Source organism: Lagenorhynchus albirostris, chromosome 15 (genome assembly GCF_949774975.1).
Source record: "Lagenorhynchus albirostris chromosome 15, mLagAlb1.1, whole genome shotgun sequence".
Classification (NCBI taxonomy): Eukaryota; Metazoa; Chordata; class Mammalia; order Artiodactyla; family Delphinidae; genus Lagenorhynchus; species Lagenorhynchus albirostris.
The window spans coordinates 86,684,656-86,706,198 of record NC_083109.1 but is presented as its reverse complement, the minus strand read 5'-3'; the positions used below and the strand labels follow the sequence as shown (position 1 = coordinate 86,706,198).

Here is a 21,543-nt window from a genome sequence, read left to right as displayed (position 1 = left end):
GATTTATCACCAGCAGGCCCGCTCTACAGGAATGTCAAGGGAAATCCTCAGGCAGAAGGGAAGGAGAAGCCGCACAAAGGCGTGAGGAGCAACGGAAATCTTAGCTACGTGGGCAGAAGTATGGCTTTTCATATTATTTACATCCTTTAGAAATATTTAAATTACTATTTTTAAGAGAGGTTGACTGTTTAAACAAAACTAATAAAAAAACATATTGGGGTTTCCAGACATAAACATTACGTAAACTTTATGACAGCAACAGCACAAAGGCTGCACAAACAGACACACACAGCTGTGAGGTTATATTATATATGTGAAAAGGTATAGTATCACCTGAAGGGAGACGGTGATAAGTGAAAGATGTGTATTAAAAACCTCAGAGCAACCCCTAAAATAAAAAAAACAAAGAGTTACAACCAAAAAGCCAAAAAAGGAAATAAAATGGTATCATAAAAAACACCCAAGTGGGGCTTCCCTGGTGGCACAGTGGTTGAGAGTCCACCTGCCAATGCAGGGAACGCAGGTTCGTGCTCCGGTCTGGGAAGATCCCACATGCCGCGGAGCGGCTGGGCCCGTGAGCCATGGCTGCTGGGCCTGCGCGTCCAGAGCCTGTGCTCCGCAATGGGAGAGGCCACAACAGTGAGAGGCCCGCGTACCGCAAAAAAAAAACAACAACCAAAAAAACCCCCCAAAACACCCAAACAATTCAAAAGAAGCCAGAAAAACAGGCAAATGGGAATGAAGAGACAGGGCAAGCAGCAAAGAAAATAAGATGACAAGATCAAACCTAACCGTACAATAATCACATTAAATGTAAATGGTCTAAACACCCCAATTAAAAGGTGGAGAGACCATCAAAACGTATGAAAAAGCAGCACCCAATTAATCATACGCCACCAACAAAAAGGCACTTTCACCATGAAGACACCAACAGAATAATGTAAAGAGGTCAACTGACCAAGAGAACAGAACAATCTGAAACATTCGTGCACTAACAAAAGAGCTTCAGGGCTTCCCTGGTGGCGCAGTGGTTGAGAGTCCGCCTGCCGATGCAGGGGACACGGGTTCGTGCCCTGGTCCGGGAGGATCCCACATGCCGCAGAGCGGCTGGGCCCGTGAGCCATGGCCGCTGAGCCTGCGCGTCCGGAGTCTGTGCTCCGCAACGGGAGAGGCCACAACAGTGAGAGGCCCGGGTACCAAAAAAAAAAAAAAAAAAAAAAAGGACTTCATGCAGAGAATGAAAACACAAGCTACAGAATGGGAGAAAAGATTTGCCAATATCTGATAAAGGACTCGTATCCAGATTGTATAAAGGACTCTACAAACTCAACAACAAGCCAATAAGTAATCAAATAAAAAATGGACAGAAGTTTGAACATTTTACCAAAGAAGATATACAATGACAAGCACGTGAAAAGGTGCCCAACATCGTTAGTCAATAGGGACACAAAAGCTTAAACCACAGTGAGACGCCACCTCGCATCTACCAGAAGGATTAAAATGGGGAGGACCAACCACACCAAGTGCTGGCAAGGAGAAGCCACACCTCTCGTCCACCGGCAGCGGGAACATGAAACAGTACAACCACTCTGGAAGACAGTTTCTTAAAGAGTTACTCACGCAACTACCAGCCATCCCCCGCTGCAGTGTTCCTCCGGGAGAAAAGAAAGGACACAAGGACTCGGTGTGTAACACAAAGTAGCTTCATTCCCACAGCCAAAACTTGGGGCAAACCAAACGTCCACCAGCAAGGGCGTACGTGAGCGAACAGTGGTGTATGCGCACAGGGGAATAAGGCTCAGCAGAGAGAAAGGGCAAACTGCTGGGACACACACGTGCTGCCTCAAGACAACTAGGCTGAGAGAGAGAGGCCAGAGTACACACTGCACAGCTCCCATAACACACAGCTTCGTGATGTGCCCACCGACACCCGGTGCTTGAAAGCATACTGGTACCAGCTGCCTGGGGGTGGCGGAGGGGAGGAGGGGAGGCAGGGTTATAATCGAGCAAGAGGGAATGTTTGGGGGCGAAGGGCAGGCCCACTATCTTGAGTGTGGTAATGGTTCCATGGGTGTGTGCGTGTGCGTGTGCGTGTGCGTGAGAGAGAGAGAGAGAGAGAGAGAATATATCCAGTTGTACACTTAACATGTGCAGCCTACAACTGTGAAGACACACCCTGCACCCATGCCTTTGACAGGTCACCCTGTCCCTCGCAGAAGCGCCCGAGCAGTGCTGAGCTGCAGGTGCGGGCAGGGCTGCGAGCATCGCAGGGAACTGAGGAAAAGTCTCTGGCGCCCAGTGAGGCCAGTGCCCCGCACAGCTCGCATGCCGTCCCCTAGTTTTCACAGAGGAACCTGAGGCTCACAGAGGTTAAGTGACCGCAGGGAAGCGGCCCATGCGGTACCCAGGCTAGGGAGCCCGGTAGTCGGGCTCCAGGGCCGATGCCCTTACCCTCTAGGTCAGTGCTTCTCCGAGGGACGACTCGGAGGTGTGACCCGCCCGGCCCCGGTGAGGCATCCCCGTGAGCTTGGGGGGGAGGTGGTGGTCAGTGTCCAGGCCACCGCCGGGAAGCCGCTTCCGGAGAAGGACCCTGCATCTCAGGGACAGGCTGCGCGAGAGCCCCGCAAGGCCCCTCTTAAAACAGGTATTATGGATTCTGAAGGCTTGTGAGCGAAAGTTCTCCGGTCTAAACTCAAATAAGCACACGTACGCGCCAGCAGGCTTCCTAATAAGCGGCGAGCTAGAACCCATCCCAGCTGTCAGAGAGCAAACCACGTCAACAGCACTAGTTGTGCATCTTAAAAACGGGCGCTTTCTTCTCCTTGTCCTCCTTTGAGGCGAACTGTTATCTCACCGAGGGGTCGGGGGAGAGGACGAATGAATGAGTGTGTGTGCGTGTTTGTTCAAATCTCAGAACGCTGGTCTGCCTTCAAACCGTTCAAAGCAATCAGGTCTGGCGTTAAGTGTCTTGAAATTGACTAACTCCAAGTTTTTTAAACACTGAGGGTATTACATAAACTGGATGACATCCCAGATCATTTCTCGAGAAGACCAAGCCAATCAAAGCAGGCGTGTGAGTGCGCGTGTGTGTGCGCACGTGCGCGTGTGTGTGTCAGGAGAAATCAGCGAGAGAGGGGTGTTTGTTATCTTCCCTAAAAAAACATTTGCAATGAATGTACCAACTACCCTGGAAAACTTCTGAGGGAAGAATGATTGCTTTTGCAGAACTAAAACCCAGGGTAGCGGGGGTAGGGTGCCAGGGGTCAGGCACCCTACCCGGTGCTGGAGGGGACAGCGGGCGGAACTAGAGGCGCCGCTGAGCAAAGAGCAGCTGGGCTGGGAGGCCACTCGCCCAGGCTGACCACCCTCTGGTCCCGGGCCCCACACCCTGCCTGCTGGCCTCCTCCCCGACCGCCTGCTCAGGGCTCTACAGCTGCTCCGTCCCCGTGGGCCTGGCCATCCCTCTGTCGGACGGTCTGCTCTGTGTCCCCAGCATCGGGCTCTCCGCAGGCATCGCTGGCCCTGTCCTGTACGTGCAGCAGAGGCTCGAGCGCGGGGAGATGGACCGCACCAGCTCTGGAGTCGCGCGTACGAGGAGGGGGGTGTCCTGCTACAGACTGAATGTCTGGGTCCCCCAGATTCACACGTTGGAGCCCAACCCCGGGTGTGATATTTGGAGGTGGGCCTCTGGAGGGCGATGGGTCAGACGAGGCCGGGGCGGGGTGGGGCCCTGGGGGTGGGGTCGGCGAGAAGGCGTCAGCAGGCTAAGAGGGAGGCCTCAGGGGAAACCAGACTTGCCAACACCCTGACCTCAGGCTCCAGGCCTCCAGAACCGTGAGAAAGTAAGTGTGCTGTATAAGCCACTGAGAAGGTGCTGCCGGAACAAACACGTAAAAAACGGGCGGACCAACGGGCTCCTGGGCAGAGGCTGGGCGGGGCGGGAGGCGGCTGCCGGAAACAAGGACGCTGAGGGCGACTGTGGTGAGAGTGGAGGGCAGGGCCGCGTCACTAGGCCACAGCGGTTCTGCGAAGGCGAAACGCTGGAGACCGCTGAGCTCGGTGCTGAGAGAGTGTCCTGGTCCCTCCTGACCGTTGACGACAGAAGGTGAAATGAAAGTGAAGCAGGAACTGTTAACAGTACGTACCCCGGATCTGATGCGATGAGAAGGCATGAAACCCCAAACCCCAGCATCTTCCCAAAAGCCACATGTCAGCCTCGTCGCAGAACACGTCAGACAAACGTGGGCTGGGGATGCTGGTACGGCCAAGGTCGCGGAAAACAAAGACCGAGAAACTGGCAGAGAGCGGGGGAGGCGGGGGGACGAGATGGCTGAGACCAGGGTGGGGCCCTGGGCTGGACGCTGCTGGGTGAACGAACGGCCGAACGCAGGCCGCAGACCAGTTGACTGTGACTTGACTGTGACAAACGCACCAGGGAGACGAAGATGTTGATAATGAGGGACAAAGGTGAGCAGCGTGTGAGGTGCACTGTGCCATCTGGGCGCCTCTCCTGTAAGCCAGCAATCGTTCCGAAGTGAACAGCTGGCAAGAAAGAAGGGAAAGAAAGGAGGGAGGGAAGGAAGAATGACGCTGGGGTGGCTGTATTAACACCGGACAAAGGAGACTTCAGGAGATAACCAGACAGTGGCCACCCCAAAAAAGAGGAATGACAAACATGTAAAATGGTTTATTCACCAAGAAGACACAATAACTCTAAATGAACACGCCCCTAAAAGCAGAGCTTCAAAATACATGAAGCGAAAAATGACGGACCTGGAAGGAAAAACAGACAAACCCACAAGTATGGTTGGAGATTTCAAAGCTTCCTGCTAAGGAGTTAGAACTGTGGACAGAAGACGAGCAAAGACACACAGGACTGAACAACACTGTCAACCGATGGGATCTAACAGGAACTTACAGAACATACCACCCAATGCAACAGGATACTCATTCTTCTCAAGTACAGATAAAGCATTCTCCAAGACACAGCATGTTCCTGGGGCATTTAACAAACATTAGCAAATTAAAGAAACTGAAAACCATACAACCTGACTGAATGAAAATGAGACCACGACAGATCGCAAGTGTGGGATGCAGCTGAAGCAGTGCCTAGAAAAGATCTGTAGCCTTAAACGCTTATATTAGAAAACAAGAGAGATCTCAAATCAATAATCTAAGCTTCCACCTTAAGAAACTAGAAAAAAAGGGGAAAAATACAGCCAAAGCAAGAAGCAAGAAGCAAGAAGACGGAGGGAAATAATAAAGAGTGGAAATCAATGAAATTGAGACACAAAAACAATGAGGATAATGAATGAAGCCCAACACTGTTCCTTTGAAAAGACCAATTAAGTTGTAAGGCTCCAGCGAGACCGGCAAAGGGAAAAATCGAGACGAGGCCGAGCAGCAGCACCAGGAACGGGAGGCTCCGCGGGAGCGCGTCCACACGGACAGCTGCCGTCGGTCCAGCCAAGCCGCCCAACAAGGCACCCACCACCCGACCCTTCTAAAGACCTTCCACAACAGAAATACCCAGGCCTATGTGGTTTCACAGTCTCTTCCAGAAAAGACGAGGAGTACTTCCCGGCTTGCTGCGTGAGGCCAGCGTTACGCTCAGACAGAGCCAGAAAAGGACAGAACAACAGACGAAGCCCACAGACCAGTATCCCTCACAAATGGACCAAAAATCATCAACAAAGCACTGGCAAGCTGAATCCAGCAATACGTGAGAACATTACATGACAGCCAAGGGGGCTTTATCTCGTGATGTCAGGCTGGCTCAACACTGAAAAGTAAATCAATGTAATCTACCATATTGACGGTTTAAAGAAGAAAAAACACACAATCGTATCAATCTATTCAAGAAAGGATTTAACAAAATTCAACATCTACTCATGATAAACTTTTATAAGAATCAAAGTCAAATCAAGAATAGAAGGGAACTGCTACATCCTGATACATCTACAAAAGAACCTACAGCTAACTAACGGTGAAAGACTAGGTGCTCCTCCAAGACCAGCAAGAAGGCGGAGATGTCTGCCCTCCTCACCCCAACGCCAGTCTGCAAGTCTTAACCAAAGGCATCCCACTCACAGAAGATATAAAACCGATGTAGACAAGGTACAGATAAGGGTACCTGCCCAGGAAAATCCCAAGGAACCAACCAAAAATAAAGACCAAAAAAACCCTCACAGAACTGATAAGTAAATTCGGTTAAGGTGCAGGATACAAGATGAACAACTCAGAAATCAATCATTTCTATATAATAGTAAGGCAACACAAAACAACATTTACAACTGATATAACAAGGCATACTTAGGTATAAATCTAATAAAACACGCAGAGTCTGAATACTGAAAATACAAAATGCTGATGAAAAATCAAAGATGTAAATAAATAGATACGTATTGTGTTCACGGAATGGAAGACCCAACATAAGGAGAATGTCAATTCTTCCCAAACTGACGTGAAGATTTAACTCAATGCCAATAAAACCCCAGCAGGATTTTTTTGGGGTAGATATAGACAAACCAATTCTAAAATTTATATGGTAAGTCAAAGGAACTAGAATAGCTAAAACAACTCTGAAAAAGAAGAATGAAATCGGAGGAGTCACACTACCAGATTTTAAAAACTTACCCCAACGCTACCAGTAGTCAAGACAGTGGTGATGAGATAAACACTTAGATCAATACCGCAAAATGGAGAATCCAGGAAGAGAGAGAAATACGCCCAACCGATTTTTGACAAAGGCATAAAAAAGCAATTCAATGAAGGAAGGACAGCCTTTACCATATATTGTCCTGAAGCAGTTACACTTCTTTAGGCAAAAATAAAAGTAAATCTTCACCTAAACCTCACATCTTACGCAAAATTTAACTGAACGTGGATCAGAAACTTAAATGTAAAATGTGAAACTAGAAAATTTTAAGAAATAAACATAGGATAATGCCTTTGGTACTCAAGGCTAGGCAACGAGTTTTCAGACTCAACATCTAAAACTTGATAAATTGGACTTTTTCAAAATTTAAAACTTTTGTTTTAAGACATTGGTAAGATAATGAAAATAAAGTACAGACTAAGAGAAAATATTTGCGAACCACATATTTGACAAATACGTATCCAATACACATAAAGAATTTGCAAAATTCAACAATAGGTTAAAAAACAAAACAACAACCAAAAAACAACTGGGTAAAAGACAGGTGAGATATCTGAACAGATACCTCACCAAAAAGGTTAAACAGGTTGCAACTAAGCACATGAAAAGGTGTTCAACATCAGCAGCCACTTGGGAAATACAAGTAGAAAACCATGGTGAGATGCACTACACGCTCAGCAGAAGGGCTAAAATAGGAATATTGACTATAGCAAGCGCTGACAAGGAGGCACCCAAACTCTCACACGATTCTGTTTAAGCACGGAGCAAACCACTTTCCAAAGCCAAACATGCACTTCATGCACTCCTTAGAAATTCCACTCCTGCGTGTCTACCCCGGAGAAATGGAAACTTGTGCCCACACGCAGCCCGCACGTGCATGTTTACAGCAGTCCTAGTCACAACTGCCCGGAGCTGAAAACAACACAGATACCCGTCAACAAGCGAATGGATAAATTTTTTACAGCTGCGGCATGTCCATCAGTGGACTATTACCCAGCTATGAAAAGGAGCAACGACAACAAGGACGCAGGGCGCTTGGGAACCTGTAAATCAATTAGACCCGACAGCGGAGGACACATTCTTGCAGGGTGCACACGGATACTCTCCAGAAAAGACTACATATGTTAGGCTACAAAACAAGTCTTAGAAGTTAAATTTATTGATCTCATGGAATTAACTCAATGGGCTGAAAGTAAAACCCAATAATAGAAGGAAAACTGGAAAACAAATATGTGAACACTAAACAACAGACCCTTAAACAACCAACAGATAAGAGAAGAAATCACAAGGAAATCAGAAAATACCTGGAGGAAATAAAATAAAACAACACACAGGACAACAGTGGAAGCAGTGTTCTGGGGGAACTGGTAGCCTTAAATTAAAAAAGGAGGATCTCAAATCGATAACCTAAATGTACACCTTAAGAAACTAGAAAAGGAAGAGCAAACTGAACTCAAAGGTGGTAGAAGGGAGAGAATAATAAAGATTAGAGACAAATGACACAGAGAACAGAAAACCAGTAAGAAAACTCAACAATACCCAAAGCTGGTTATTTGAAAAGATCGACAAAGTTGACACACCTTCAGCTGGAATGATTAATATATTTCAATATAAATAAAAATTAGTTATATTTCTATACAGTGGCAGTGAACAATGTGAAAAACAAATCTAAAAATAATTCCATTTACAAGAGCATCAAAGAGAATGAACTACTTAGGAATCAATTTACCCAGGGAGGTATAAGATTTGTACACCAAAAACTGCAAAAGATTGCTAATAGAAATTAAAGAAAAACTAAATACATGGGGAGACATTCCATGTTCATGAACTGGAAGACTTAACATTGATGTTAAGATGTCAGAGAAATCAAAACGATCCTGGAAAAGGACAACAAAGCTGGAAAACCCATACCTCCTGGTCCCAAAACTTGGTCGAAAGCTACGGTATTCAGAAAGGAATGAACTTTATACAGATAACATCTTGGATGAATCTCACTTACGCTGAGTGAAAGAAGCCAGTCTCAAAAGATTACAGATTGTAGGATTTCATTTATAGGACATTATTGAGAAAAAATCAAAACTGTAGGGATGGAGAACAGATCAGTGGTTGCCAGGGGACTATGGGTATGTAGGTGGGCGATTGTAAACTGACGGCGTGAGGAGGATTTTGAAGTGATGAAATTATTTTATACTCTGATTAGGGGGTAAGTAATTAACATTCACAGAATTGTACACCAAGAGAGAGACTACTTTGCTACATGATAACGTTAACAGTAAAAAATAAAGGGTCTCCTAGGATACAGTCTGTGCCGTACTGTGATGGTGACAACAAGCGTGAACACTTGCTTGTCAGTGTGACCGTGGCGTCTGCTGAGGCGGCTGAGGAGTGTTTTACTGCCGCCATTCTGCACAACTGCAGGAGCATGGCGACCATCAAAAGCAGACTGGCTTTTATTTGGTTTAATCATGGTTTTAGGCTTCTCCAAGGACAACACACTGTCTGAGACCTGCCTTCTGGGTGGGCGACTACCACAGCCCCACCCCTGGGGACCTCACCCTCGGGACACTGGACATTAAAAGGGACGCATCCTGCTGTATGCAGAGTATGCCTCAATGACACAGGTATTTTTAAATCCCTCTTCGGGATTTAAATCCCTAAGAATCCGTAGGCCAATGCAGAGAAAGCACTGGGTGCAGAGCCTGACACACAGAAAGCACGGGGTGAACGTCAGCTGCTTTGGCACAATTGTTACTACTGCTGCTGGAGGGGGGAACTGTCCCCACTTTCAAAACCATAAGGCGTCGGAATCCTAGGTACAAGACAGCCCAAGCACCGTCGAGCTTCTGGGACCCAGAAAGTACGCTTGCCCATATGTCAAAACATGGCCAACGGTTAATGCACAGAGATGTTCATCACGGTTTGTTCTTAACAGCTGAAAACGTGAAAATAACTCAAACTCCAGAAGTGGGTTAGCCAACTGCATTACAGAACAAACTATATGTTAATATTTACACGAAGTCTGTAAAAACATGGGAAAGCGTTATAATACAAAGTGGAGAAACAGAGTTTAAATGATGTGGATTTCACTATGTATAAAATATTTATGAATAGAAAAAAATGCCAAAGAGTTCAGTTTAAGACGCCAGTTCCAACATTCACATTTAAGTGCAACTTCTCTCAAAATTCCATTAAAACAAGAACAGGTCTTCCTTACTTCTTCTGAGGCCTGTTCCTGAAAGGACAAAGAAAATAGAAGGCACGGTGTCCAAAAAACTTCAGAAGTTGGAAAACAGATGAATGAATGGTAAATGACACAAAAAAGCTAACTCCCAGACCAGCAGTGGAAACGCCAAGAAGCTTCTACCACAGAAAGTGCCCCAAGTCTCAGGAACGGCATCACCGAGAGTTGCTTCCGGAAGCAGCGAGAAGGCAGGGCTCCAACTGGAAGTGGCTTGGACGTCTCTCTCTCTCTCTTCTTCCCCACTTTTGAGGAAATAATTACAGGAACTGCAAAAACTGTACAAGGAGGCCCATGTCTTCTTCATTCAGTGTCTCCCTCAGTGGTAACGAGGTAAACAGCTTCCACGTGACGCTGTCGCATGTGCAGATGTGTGTAAACACCACCGCCATTGAGCCCACGCACACCGTCTCCTCAGAGACACCCATCCCCCCACCTCCACCCCCGGTAACCTCTTCTTCTGTGTTCTAAAGAGACGGTGCAAAACTGATGTTAATTATTCTTTAAATGTTTACAGTTCTTCAGGGACACCATATGGGCCTGGCAACATATTTTGGGGGAACATTTTAATCATGAATTCAAGTTTTTAATGTTTGTAAGATGATTCAGATTTCCTGTTTCATCTTGGTTGAGTTTTGGTAGTCTCTGGTGTCTGAGGCATTGGTCCATTGCCCCCAGTTAATGATGTGGCAAGTTTGGGCTGTTCAGTGTCCTGTGTCCTCTACGTGGCCGAGGGCCTGCAGAGACACCCTGTGCACGCTCGATACTCATGACCTGTGTCTTCTCTTTCCAGACTTGTCAGTTTTGGTAGACGTTTATTAATTTTATTGACTTTTTTCAAAGAACTGGCTTTCTGCCTCAAGAATTTTCGTTTTTCTCCTTTCAATTTCATTATATTTTGCTCTTTATTATTTCCTCCTTTCTGCTTGTTTTGGCCTTATTTTGTTCTTCTTTTTTCGGTGTCTGAGGCTGGAATAGAAATCGGAGACCTCCCCACTTTCCTAATGCAAACGTTCAGTGCTGTGCACCCGCCTTCTCGGCGCTGACTCTTATTGTCCCACAGACTCCGACAGGTGTGTTTTCACCATCAGTCAGCTGTATTTTTCTCTCCTTTGAGATGTCCTCTTCCACACTCGGGCTATTTGTTTAAGAGCGTGTTGTTTAATCTCCAAACGTTAGGAGATTCCCCTGTTGTTTTTCTGTTACTGACTTCTGGTTTGAGCTCCTTCTGGTCAGACAGCACACAGGGTATGAAGCCGATTCTCCTGAACCTGCTGAGGTCTGCTCCACGCCCCGGGTGCGGTCCACGCCGCTGGCCTTCCAGGTGCGCTGCCCACGCGCCTTCCCTGGATGCGGATCAGGTCCTGCTGGTGGATGGCGGTGCTCAGTTCTGTGGATCAGGTCCCGCTGGTGGATAGCGGTGCTCAGTTCTGTGGATCAGGTCCCGCTGGTGGATGGCGGTGCTCAGTTCTGTGGGTCAGGTCCTGCTGGTGGATGGCGGTGCTCAGTTCTCTGGATCAGGTCCTGCTGGTGGATGGCGGTGCTCAGTTCTCTGGATCAGGTCCTGCTGGTGGATGGCGGTGCTCAGTTCTTCCACGTCTTGGCTGCTTTTTGGTCTGGAAGTTCTACGACGTCTGAGAGGCTGTGTTGGGGTCCTGGACTGTACGGGTGGGTCTGTCCGTTTCTCCTCTCAGGTCCGTCTCTGGGCTTCACGAGTTTTGAAGTTCTGTCGTCTGGCGCACACGCATTTAGGATCGTTGTATCTTCTTGGCAGACTGAGCCTCATGTAACGTCCCTTTTTTGTCCACCGTATTTTACCTGAAATTATTCCATTAATATAAACCATACCTACTTTAAAAACATTCATGTTTCCATAGTCCATCATTTCTCATCCTTTTCCTTTCAACCGACCTCCGTTGTTACCGTTGAAGTTGAGTCTTGTAGATTAACTACAACTGGGTCGTGTGCTCATAGCCACTCTGCCGCTCTGTTACCTTCTAGTTGGTGCGTTTAGATCATTTACTTTAAAAGGAACTACTGATTTGCTGGTGCTTAAATCTGTCACTTTATTATATGTTCTCTGCTCACTCCCTGTTCCCAACTCCTCTGTTTCTCTTTTCTGGCCTGCCAGCAGGTTACTTGTACAGTTTTGTAGTGTTCTGAGCACTCTGCATTGCAAATACTTCTCAGTGGTTGCTGAAGCTATTAAGATACACATAGGGGACTTGGCCTCCTGGGGCTGACATATCCCTCTCCCCACCTTAACATAAGAATGGGTTTGTGCGTTTCTTCTGTCACCAGCATCACGGGACGGGGCACTACGGGTTTTTGACCTCGAGTACGATTTCAGAAAAACGCGAGGACCGTCTCTCATACTTCTCCCTGTTTTTACCCACGCCCCTGTTCCTTCCCCTCGGGAATTCCAAGCTTTCCTCTGTTACCATGTCCCTCCTACTCGGGAGGCTTCCTTAGACATTCGTTAAGGGTAGGTGTGCTGGTGACAAATTCTCTTAGTTTCACTTTGTCTGAGAATGTCTTGATTTTCCTTTCATCCCTGAAGGATACTTCCACTGGCTGACAGTTCTTTTCCCTCAGAACTTGAAAACTGTGCACTTCATTCTGGCTTCCTCAGTTTCAGATGAAAAACTAGCTGTCACTCGGATCCATGTCCCTGGAGGTGCTACCGTGTTTCTCTCTAGCTTCTCTCAAGATTTTTCCTTTGTGTTTAATTTTCAGAAGGTTAATTAGCAGGTGTCATGGTGTGGATTTCTCTAGTTTTACACTGTGAGGACTTCACTTAGCTTTTTCAATCTGTAGTTTTATGCCCTTCACCAGATTTGGGAAATTTTCAGTCATTACTTCTTAAGGTATTTTCCCAGCCCCAATCCCTTTCTCCCTGTCTGGGACCCCAATTAAGCAAAGTCCCACAGTGTCCCCTCATCACAAGTCCCCGAGGCTCTGTTCCTGTTTGTTTTCAGTCTGCTTCCCTGTGGCTCTGGTGAGGTCATTTCTATTGATCTGCCCTTGAGTTCACAATTCTCTCTCTTGTCTGCAGTCTACTGTGGAGCATATCCAATGAGCTTTCTATTTTGGTTATTGTATTTTCCAGGTGTATAATTTCTGTTTGGTTCTTTCTTAAAAAAAAAAACAAATAATTTTTATTTCTTTGTTGAGGTTTACCATTTTTTCATTTGTTTAAAGAGGATGTGTAAGTGTTTGCAGAAGCATTTTTACGATGCTGCTTTAAAATCGTCATCGGGTAATTCCGCCACCCGAGTCACTGTGGCTTTGGTGTCTGATGACTGTCTTCTCTTGTGCATGTTACAGCTGCCCTGCTTCTGGACAGGGTAAGTGGCTTTTACTGCATCCTGGACACCCCAAGCATTACGCTGTGAGACCTCCTGCTCTTTAACCTTCCCCTGGCGGCAACCACCCGGCTCAGGAGGAGGTGGAAGTCCCTGCTGACACGATGCTGCAAAAGCAGACCCTGCAGACAGGGTGGTGTCAGCTGGGCTCCCCACTGGTCCACCAACACCAGGGCTGGTGAATAAGGGCCGCCCCGCTGCTCCAGGGTGGGAGCAGGAACTGTGTGCCGAGCCTTCTGACTCGGGTCAGTGACAGGAAGGGTGACCAGCCCCCGCCACCGCACTCTGGCTCCAATGCTGCCCCAGAGGATCAGCTCAGCCCTGCTGACACTCCCTGGACTGACACTCCACTGCCTGCTGCAGCCGGTGGTCACCGAGAGCCCTGCTGGCCCAGTGGCACTGCCGGGTGGGCCTGGGTGCTGGTGCCATGGGGCAGGAAGGGGACGGGTTTTTCCTGGGCATTTGGCTAAAGTGGGGCGGTGTTGTCAGAGGGCTTCCCCTCGCGGGGGAACAGGCTTTCCTGGGAGCTGTGTGTATCTCGTTGCTGATCCAGGCAAAGTGCAGCTGAGGAAACTCGGGAGCTCGCCAAGTCCCAGGGTCCTCGAGGCCACCCTTGAGCCCCTGCCCGGGCCTTCCTCGGTTGGTGTGATGCGCAGGGTTCTGGGTTGTAAGGGGAGGACCTGGGCATGACGCGGCTGCTCCAGCTGACCAGAACCAGAAGCTAAAGATCTTTTCAAAATCCAGCATCTGCACATCCTCTTCCGCATCTGATCTTATGTGTCTCTCCCCTGCCTCTGAAGAAGACCGGAAATTCATTTTCTTTAGAGAAAAGACAGCGGGTCTCCGGGCAGAAGGCTACCAGGTAGAGGGCAAAGTTGCCCGGGTCAACAGGGGACCGAGGGGACGTCCCCACAGTGACACCGAGCTTGCCGGTCCTGTCCCCAGCTACACGTCCAGAAGCTGGCAGCCCAACCTCCGGATAGGCGTCTTCCCCGAAGACAGGACCCAGACGCCAGTCCTGAGGGCTCCCAGTGAAATGGCCACGTTCAACCTAGTGCAGCTGCAGGCAGAGTCCACCAGGCCCAGGGTGGGTCCAGGAGCTGCTCAGTGCCCCCCCTCCCCCGTGAGCAGATGGCTGGTACCACCAGGGCCTCGAGGAGAAAATCAACAGGAGACCTACGCCCAGAGCACCATGGTGACAGAAAGAAAGCAACTTAGAGGAAGCAGGCTGTACGGACAGAAGAAAGCTTCATGATTAACGTCAAAGAGTCAGTGAACGTGTTCTAAGTATAAAAGGACAACAGCAACACTACAAATAGGGTCAAACACGTTCTCACGGTGGAAAGAATTCAGAAAGCTCAACACGCAGGTGAGAGTTTCAGAGAAGCAGCAGCAGAAAAGGGAGACGAGACGCCTCCTGAGAGGTGGGGATGAGAGGCGCCAGACGAAAGGCCTCCGGGTGTCCAGCACGCGGCGCAGACCGGGCCGCCAGAGCGCGTCTGTCACACTTCGGGGCGCCGGATGGCACACGGCTCTTCAGTCCCCCAGAGAGAAGGCACGGGGTGGGCCAGGACCCAGACCCAGAGGCTCTGCCCGGTGTGGGGAGGCTGCCCCTCGCACCCACCGCAGGGTCAGCGCAAGGAGTGGACAGACGGGGTCGTGGCCCCGGCTCCCCGCACGGTCCAGGCGGGGACCCCGTGGCTGCTGGCAGCCGGGCAGCAGGTGGGCGGAGGGGCCCAACGCTGGTTCCCGGAGTGCCTGCAGCCCGGGCGGAGGGGTCCTGCTGGCCAACCAACGGGCTTCCCGGCGGAGCTGCACGTGGTGCGGAGGGACAGCGGGAGGCTGCCCTCAGCCCGGAGCACCAGGGTCTGGGGGCCTCACCCCGGCCGCGGCTGCCTTTCAAAGGGCACCCCTCGCTGAGGTCCACAGGCCCAGGCCCAGGTCCACAGGCCCAGGCCCAGGTCCACGGAGGCACGTTTGGCTTCAGGGCCTGGGTCGCGGGGGGTGACCGTGCGGCCACGTCCGTGTCCGGCTGCGCCCGCTCCCGGGACCCAACACTCGTTTCCTGATCGAGGGCAGTGTGAGACCCAGAGCAGGGGTGCTCAGCAAGGATCCGTTCAGTAAGTTTTCTAAAGAAAGAATAACAGGAATCTAGCCCCTGGCAGTCTGGAAGGGGAGGGGCGAGGCCCAGCACAGCGCCATCCTTGGGGGGAGGGGGCGTCCCCAGTGCCCCCCAGCCCCTGAAGCGGGGGACTCCGCGCGCTGGAACGGGCCTGGGTGGGCAGGTGGGGGGCCCCAGGCGGCAGTGAGGGCACCGGAGGGCGGGACGGGCAGGCGCCGGTCTCCAGGACGAGCAAGTCTATCCAGACGCTAAACCCAGACAGCACCTGGGATCCCCCAGAGCCGCCAGCACAGACGCAAGAGCCCAGCCTTGTTCCAGCTGAGAGAGCCCTTCGGCCGCTGCCACTCAAACCTTTACTGAACTTTCCCCAGTTTCCTTCCTCAAGAGAGTGATGCTTTAAAACGCCACGTGCATACACTTAACGCGCCACACACGTGACATGTATGTTAACACACACGCAACCTATGCACAGCAGCTCCACCTGTGTGCGTGACAAAGGCACGCCGTGCCCACCCTGTCCTCACCCCCATCCTCGGGAGGAAGGGGCGCCCAGGTGCCCCCAGCGGGCAGGGCCAGCCCTGGGCCCCAGGCTCCCCTGGCCGGCCAGGCTTCCACGGAAGGCCGAAGGGCGGGTGATGGACGGCAGGCCGTTGGGTTCACAGCCTTCCTCTGCACTGACCCCTTAGGCGCAGGCGTTCCTGGATCCGTGGGAGAAGGAGAGGACCAGGGAGGTGGAGGCTGCCTGGGTTTTCACTCGGGCGGGGGGGGTGCCCTGGAGTCCCTGTCGCCCTCCCGACCGTGAGGGGGTGACGGTGGGGCCACATGTCCCGGGACGCCTGTCCTCAGGGGGCCCCGTGCGGCTTCCTGGGAAAGCCGAGGATGCCCTCAGCTGTGTGGAGGACACTGACCCGCAGTCACCGCGTGCGACGCTGGGAAACCGAGGCACAAGGAACGAAGGGCTGACCGTTCAGACACGGAAGGTGGCGAGTGCAGCAGAGCAAGGGGTGCCAGGGGCAGGAGGCCGCCCGGTGCGGCGGGGACCAGGAAGCGCTGTGAAGGGGGCGCCCGGAGGACCCTCGGCCCACAGCTTGAGGACTGACCCCACAGCGAGGGCTCAGCAGGTGCTGGCAGCTCCCCTCCTGCCTCCCCACCCGGCTCAGATGTCACTCCTCTGCTTTGAAACCTTGGACGGCTTCCTGCTGCTCACGGGAACACGGCCACGAGCCTCACCAGGGCCGGCGGGTCTGGCCTCTGCCTGGCCCGGCTGCCCGGCCGCCAGCGAGCACGTCCTCCCATGCGCCCTCAGCCCCACGCACGGGCACCCACCCGGGAGCCCCCCAGACCTGCCCGGGCGCCCCTGCTGCACTTCGCACTGCCCGTCGTCACACACGCACGACCGTAGGTGTGTCCCCGCAGACAGCGCCGGGACAGGAGTGGCCTGCTGTCTGCTGAGACAGAGGGAGGCCTGGCTGTCAGCACCACCCGAGGAAGGCGGCTGAGCAAAGGCCACACGGGGCAGCGGGGCTGTGAGCTGCGAGGACGGGAGGTGACTTGTGAAGACGACACCGGGGCGGGGGCAGCCCTGCGGACGGGACGTACCTGAGCGAGCTCACCTCCTCCCTGGAGAACAGGAAGCTCTGCTCGGCCGGGCCCGCCTGGGACTTCAGCATCTTCAGCTCCATCTCCAGCTGCGAGGAAGCACAGGAGGGGTTGAGCGCGGACCACGGGCCCCAGGAATCTGCAGGCGCACCCGCTTCCCTCTCCCCGGCGCCCCGCCCGTCGCCAGGCCTCCCGCAAACACAGGGCCTCCCTGGGTTTTCCTTCTTGTCTCCAGAGCAGCAACAGACACGGCCACAGGGGCGCGTGGGGGGACATCGAGATCCGGGGAGAGGGGGCCACGGCGGCTGGACAGAGCAGGTTCTAGACGCACCGACGCTCTGATCGGCTCTGATATCTTGATACTTTATTTATCTTGTGACTTCAAATTCCTCTACAGGATGTCAGGCCACGCACAGACCGCTGGGAAGGGACCCACGGGGGGGGCGGCGTGGGGAGGACGGCGAGGCTGGAGGAGAGCAGGGAGAAGACTCCCGCGCGCACCCATGGGGAGGAGCAGAAACAGGGCGGGCGGCCCCGAGCGGGGGCAGAGCGCTCTCCCACACCAGCGCCCGCTGCCCTGGGCTCCGAAGGCCCCCGATGAGACGCCTGCGTGCAAGGGCGCGGTGGGCCCCGGCAGCCGGCTGCAGGCACGGCACCACTGTCCTCACGCCGGGATCTGGCCGTTCTCCAGTCCGCCCTCAGGGCCTCCCACCCCGCAGCAACCCAGTCCCCGCGTGTGGGTCGCCTGGAGGAGAGAGGGCTGTCATCAAGCTCCGCTCTTCCTGGCCTGCGCCCGGCCACCCGCCTGCCCACCCTCTCAGCCCTGGTGTGCCGCCCGCCGCCGGCACCGGGGACTCCTGCTCTGCCGGCTGTCCGGCTGTGTCCTGACACCCCAGAGAGAGGCCCTTAACCTCCCACCCAGTTCTCCACTGAGCCCCTGAGGGGACAGGGGATGCGGACAGGACCCCTCGTGGCGCCCACACTGGCCACAGGCAACAGCCGTGAGTGAGGCGGCCGGTCCCCGAGGCTGGGTCTGTGGCCCCGGCTTCACCACTGTCCAGGCTGCATGGCTGACGACCTGCCCCTTAACCCAGGGCGGCCAAGAGCTCCCAGCTCACATCCCAGCACGTGCCCTGCATTGGTGGGAAAGGTGTTGTGACAGACAAGCAAGGACCCGCAGCCCTGGGCAGAGGGGAGGAGAGGGAGGGGCGCGTCTCCTTCATCTGCCCTCCCGGCCTAAACGGACAGGCTGACGCCTGCAGTGCTTCCTCCTGGAAACGTTCCCTCCAGGCCATTCTTGGAAAGGTCCTCCTGGGGCGACCTGATTTAGGAATTCTTGGGCCCCAAACATCCGGTCTTTATGGTGCCCCAATTAGTCATCAGGTCCCTGGAGGAAACCCTGCCCCTAAATGGGACCAGCGCACACCCGGGAGCCCGAAGCCTGAGGGCTGGAGCGGACACCGAGCGCAAGCGCCCTGCGGGCCAGCTCCCTGCGGACCAGCGCCCTGCGGACCAGCTCCCGGCCGACCAGCTCCCGGCGGACCAGCGCCCTGCGGGCCAGCTCCCGGCGGGCCAGCTCCCGGCGGGCCAGCTCCCGGCGGACCAGCTCCCAGGTGGACCAGCTCCCTGCAGACCAGCGCCCTGCGGACCAGCTCCCGGCGGACCAGCGCCCTGCGGGCCAGCTCCCGGCGGGCCAGCTCCCGGCGGACCAGCGCCCTGCGGACCAGCTCCCGGCGGACCAGCTCCCGGGTGGACCAGCGCCCTGCGGACCAGCTCCCGGCGGGCCAGCTCCCAGGTGGGCCAGCTCCCTGCAGACCAGCGCCCTGCGGGCCAGCTCCCGGCAGACCAGCTCCCGGAAGAGCCTCGGCACAAGTGAGTTACACGCGGGTCCGCACGCTCAACCCCTACTGCCTCTCCGGGTGCCGAAAGGACGCAGCCCAGCGCCCGCCTCGCCAGCTGCACCCCGATAGGCGGTGGCGGCGCTCTCAGCTGGGCCCCCCGTCGGGGTGACGGCCCGCTTCACAAGCAAGCACCAAAGACGCCTGGGCAACGTGGCGTCACGAGCAGAACAAAACCGTGCGTATTCGAGGAGAAGTGACACCCACCGTGTCCAGTGGCCCCTCACCTCTACCTCAGAAGCCTGGGGCTCAGACGAAGCTCCTCCCAGGAACCGAGCTGTCCCGACGCACGGACGCTGCCCTGCCCCTCACCCGAGTGTCCAGGCCTGTCGCTCCTCTCTGACACCACCCGGCCTCCTAGCTGGTGGCCAGTGGGTGGGCACCCAGCAAGCCCCTGCCCTCACTGCGTCCAGCCTCATGGCCACAGTCAAAGAGACCAGCAGAGACACGAACCTCACTGGACCAGGAAGACTCTCTCCCGGGGACATAGGGCCCGACAGTCCAGTCTGGGCTGCTCTCTCTCTCTGTTTTTGGGGGCGGGGGCTGACCTCTTGAGCAGAGGAGAGGCAGATACCCCCCGGCTACCACGTGCCCGTGCAGCAGAGCATGATGGTGGTCTCTCCTGGAGATGCATGGTCCCGGTGCCCTGGTGCCAGGCCCTGCCCGAGGCCCGGCAGCACCTTGTCCTGGATCTGGCGAACGCTTTGCAGCCTCAGGAGCTAAGGTTCAGGTGTCGCACGGAAACGGGTGCACGTGGAGAGGTCTCTCTCCCACTTCGCCCCATCCCCTCCTGCAGCCTGCATCTCCCGGGCTCAGCTCACACATTCACCAGCTAAAAGGTCAACGCTCTTCCCTTCTCTTAAATTTATTTCGTGTTACAAAAATGGAAGATTTCCTACACCTCGTTTCGTACGTTGAGTTTTTCACGGAACACATTTGGAGGTGTTTCCAGACTAGCACAGAGGGAGCTTCCCTGTTCACTTTTGCGGCTCCTGGAACCATCCCAATGGCCAGCCTCCTGCCGACCAACGTCTGACCTGCTTCCCACCTGGCGGCTCAGACACACCGGTCCCCACGGTGTGAGCTGACCTGCAGGACGAGTCCTCAGAGCCACACATCTGCCTGCAGTTCCATCCGATGTCACCACAGCCCTGGGGTTGTTACCGCGCAACCCAGGGCAAGGCTAGCCTGCTGAGGCCGTGTTGTGGTGAAGGACAGGGCAGTGTCTACTGCAGGGCGCCTGGCGCCAGGCCAAGCAAGGAGCACAGGCTGCTCGCGCTCAAAAGCCCCGAGCCCCCCCGACAGCTTCCAGGGAAGGGTTTTCAAAGACACCGTCAGGGGTGAGGGTTGCGGGTGTCTGATCAGCTCGTGGACATTCTTCAGATCTGTTGGCGGGGGTAACTGGGTGGTAGTTTGGGAGCCAACATCATCGACCTTCTGCTTCCAACTGGTCTGGTGTCGACATGCTGGTGGTCAGCACGCAGTTAACTTCCTCTACTAGGCAGGGTTTTAATGTCTGCAAAACAACTCGAGGACCCGGCCCAGGATATCATCTACAGCCCTAGGAGGACCTAGAGGTCCCTGACTTCATTCCAGGGCTAACCTCTTATTATTATCTTGTCTTGACTGTTTTCCTTTCTGTATTTTCTCACTTTCCTGATAAAATTTGCGCTTTGGAACTTGGGGACAGCCTAGGAGGCTAAAGATCTTCTATGGACAAGAGGCAGGGGACCCGGTGGTGGGGGACGTCTGCCTCCTGGAAGGCGCGAAGCATCCTGCTGGGTTTCAGGTTGGGGGCCCGGACGTCCCTGCTTCGGTACAGAAAGGGCTCATCGTCCCCCAGGGACTCACTCACTGACTTTCTGTTTGTAACTGGGTCTGCTTCTGACATCCTGTTCTGTTGACAAGAATCCTGGGATCCTCTCTCCCACCCCACCCACCCCACATTAAAATAAACCAAACAACCCTTTTTCACAAAACCAGGGCTGTGCAGAAGGTGAGGCCGAGGCTCCCAGGACTCGGCCGCGTGCAGAGCCGGCACGTCCTTCTCGACCCGCAGGCCCGTCCGGGGCCCTTCGTCTTTCCACCTCTTGCTGTTGTACACGGGAGTACTTTCTTCCTTGTCTAACTTGCTGTTTCTGTAGATACAGGACTTGTCCCATTTCTGCACATTAACTTTGTTGCCCACCCGTTCACTAGGGCCTCAGGCTGACGGCGAGGCTTGTCGGCCGACCGTCTTCGCCCCGATCACGCCCTCCTCCACAACGCAGGCACCTGGAGCTCTTCCTCTTGTCTCAGGTGGATGACTAGTGTCTCCAGGATACCAAGGTAAGGCTCTAATACTGCACATCTCTTTCGGAGTCGGGATTGATAGGTTATATTTCCCTAGAAAACTATTCATTTGGATTTTTATTTTAAATGGAGTTGTGACATAACTCTTAACTTTTTACAGAATTCACGTAGACCTAGTAATTCTTCCTACGTTTGTCTCTCTTTTGTTTTCATTTATCTTCCTTACTGTTGAGGTGAAGTTGCACACAGGGCAGTACACACCTTGTGAGTCCAGCTCAATGACTCTGCCCGTCCGTACCTGGGGAACCACGTCCAGGTCAGATCAGAGACTCTGGCAGCCAGGACACGCTCTCCTGCACACACCCCTGCCC

At 53.3% G+C, this 21,543-nt stretch overlaps 1 protein-coding gene across 8 annotated transcripts in view; it reads right to left on the bottom strand.

Moving 5' to 3' along the window:
• Positions 1-21,543, bottom strand: part of MAD1L1 (mitotic arrest deficient 1 like 1) — a 312,047-nt gene that overhangs the window by 85,681 nt on the left and 204,823 nt on the right. For all 8 annotated transcript variants that reach the window (XR_009535576.1, XM_060124133.1, XM_060124132.1 and 5 more), the window contains one exon: positions 16,983-17,071. Coding sequence is in view for 7 of the 8 variants with exons in the window: in XM_060124133.1 (XP_059980116.1) it covers positions 16,983-17,071 (89 nt within the window). In the remaining variant the exon portion in view is untranslated. The remainder of the gene's footprint in view (positions 1-16,982; positions 17,072-21,543) is intronic.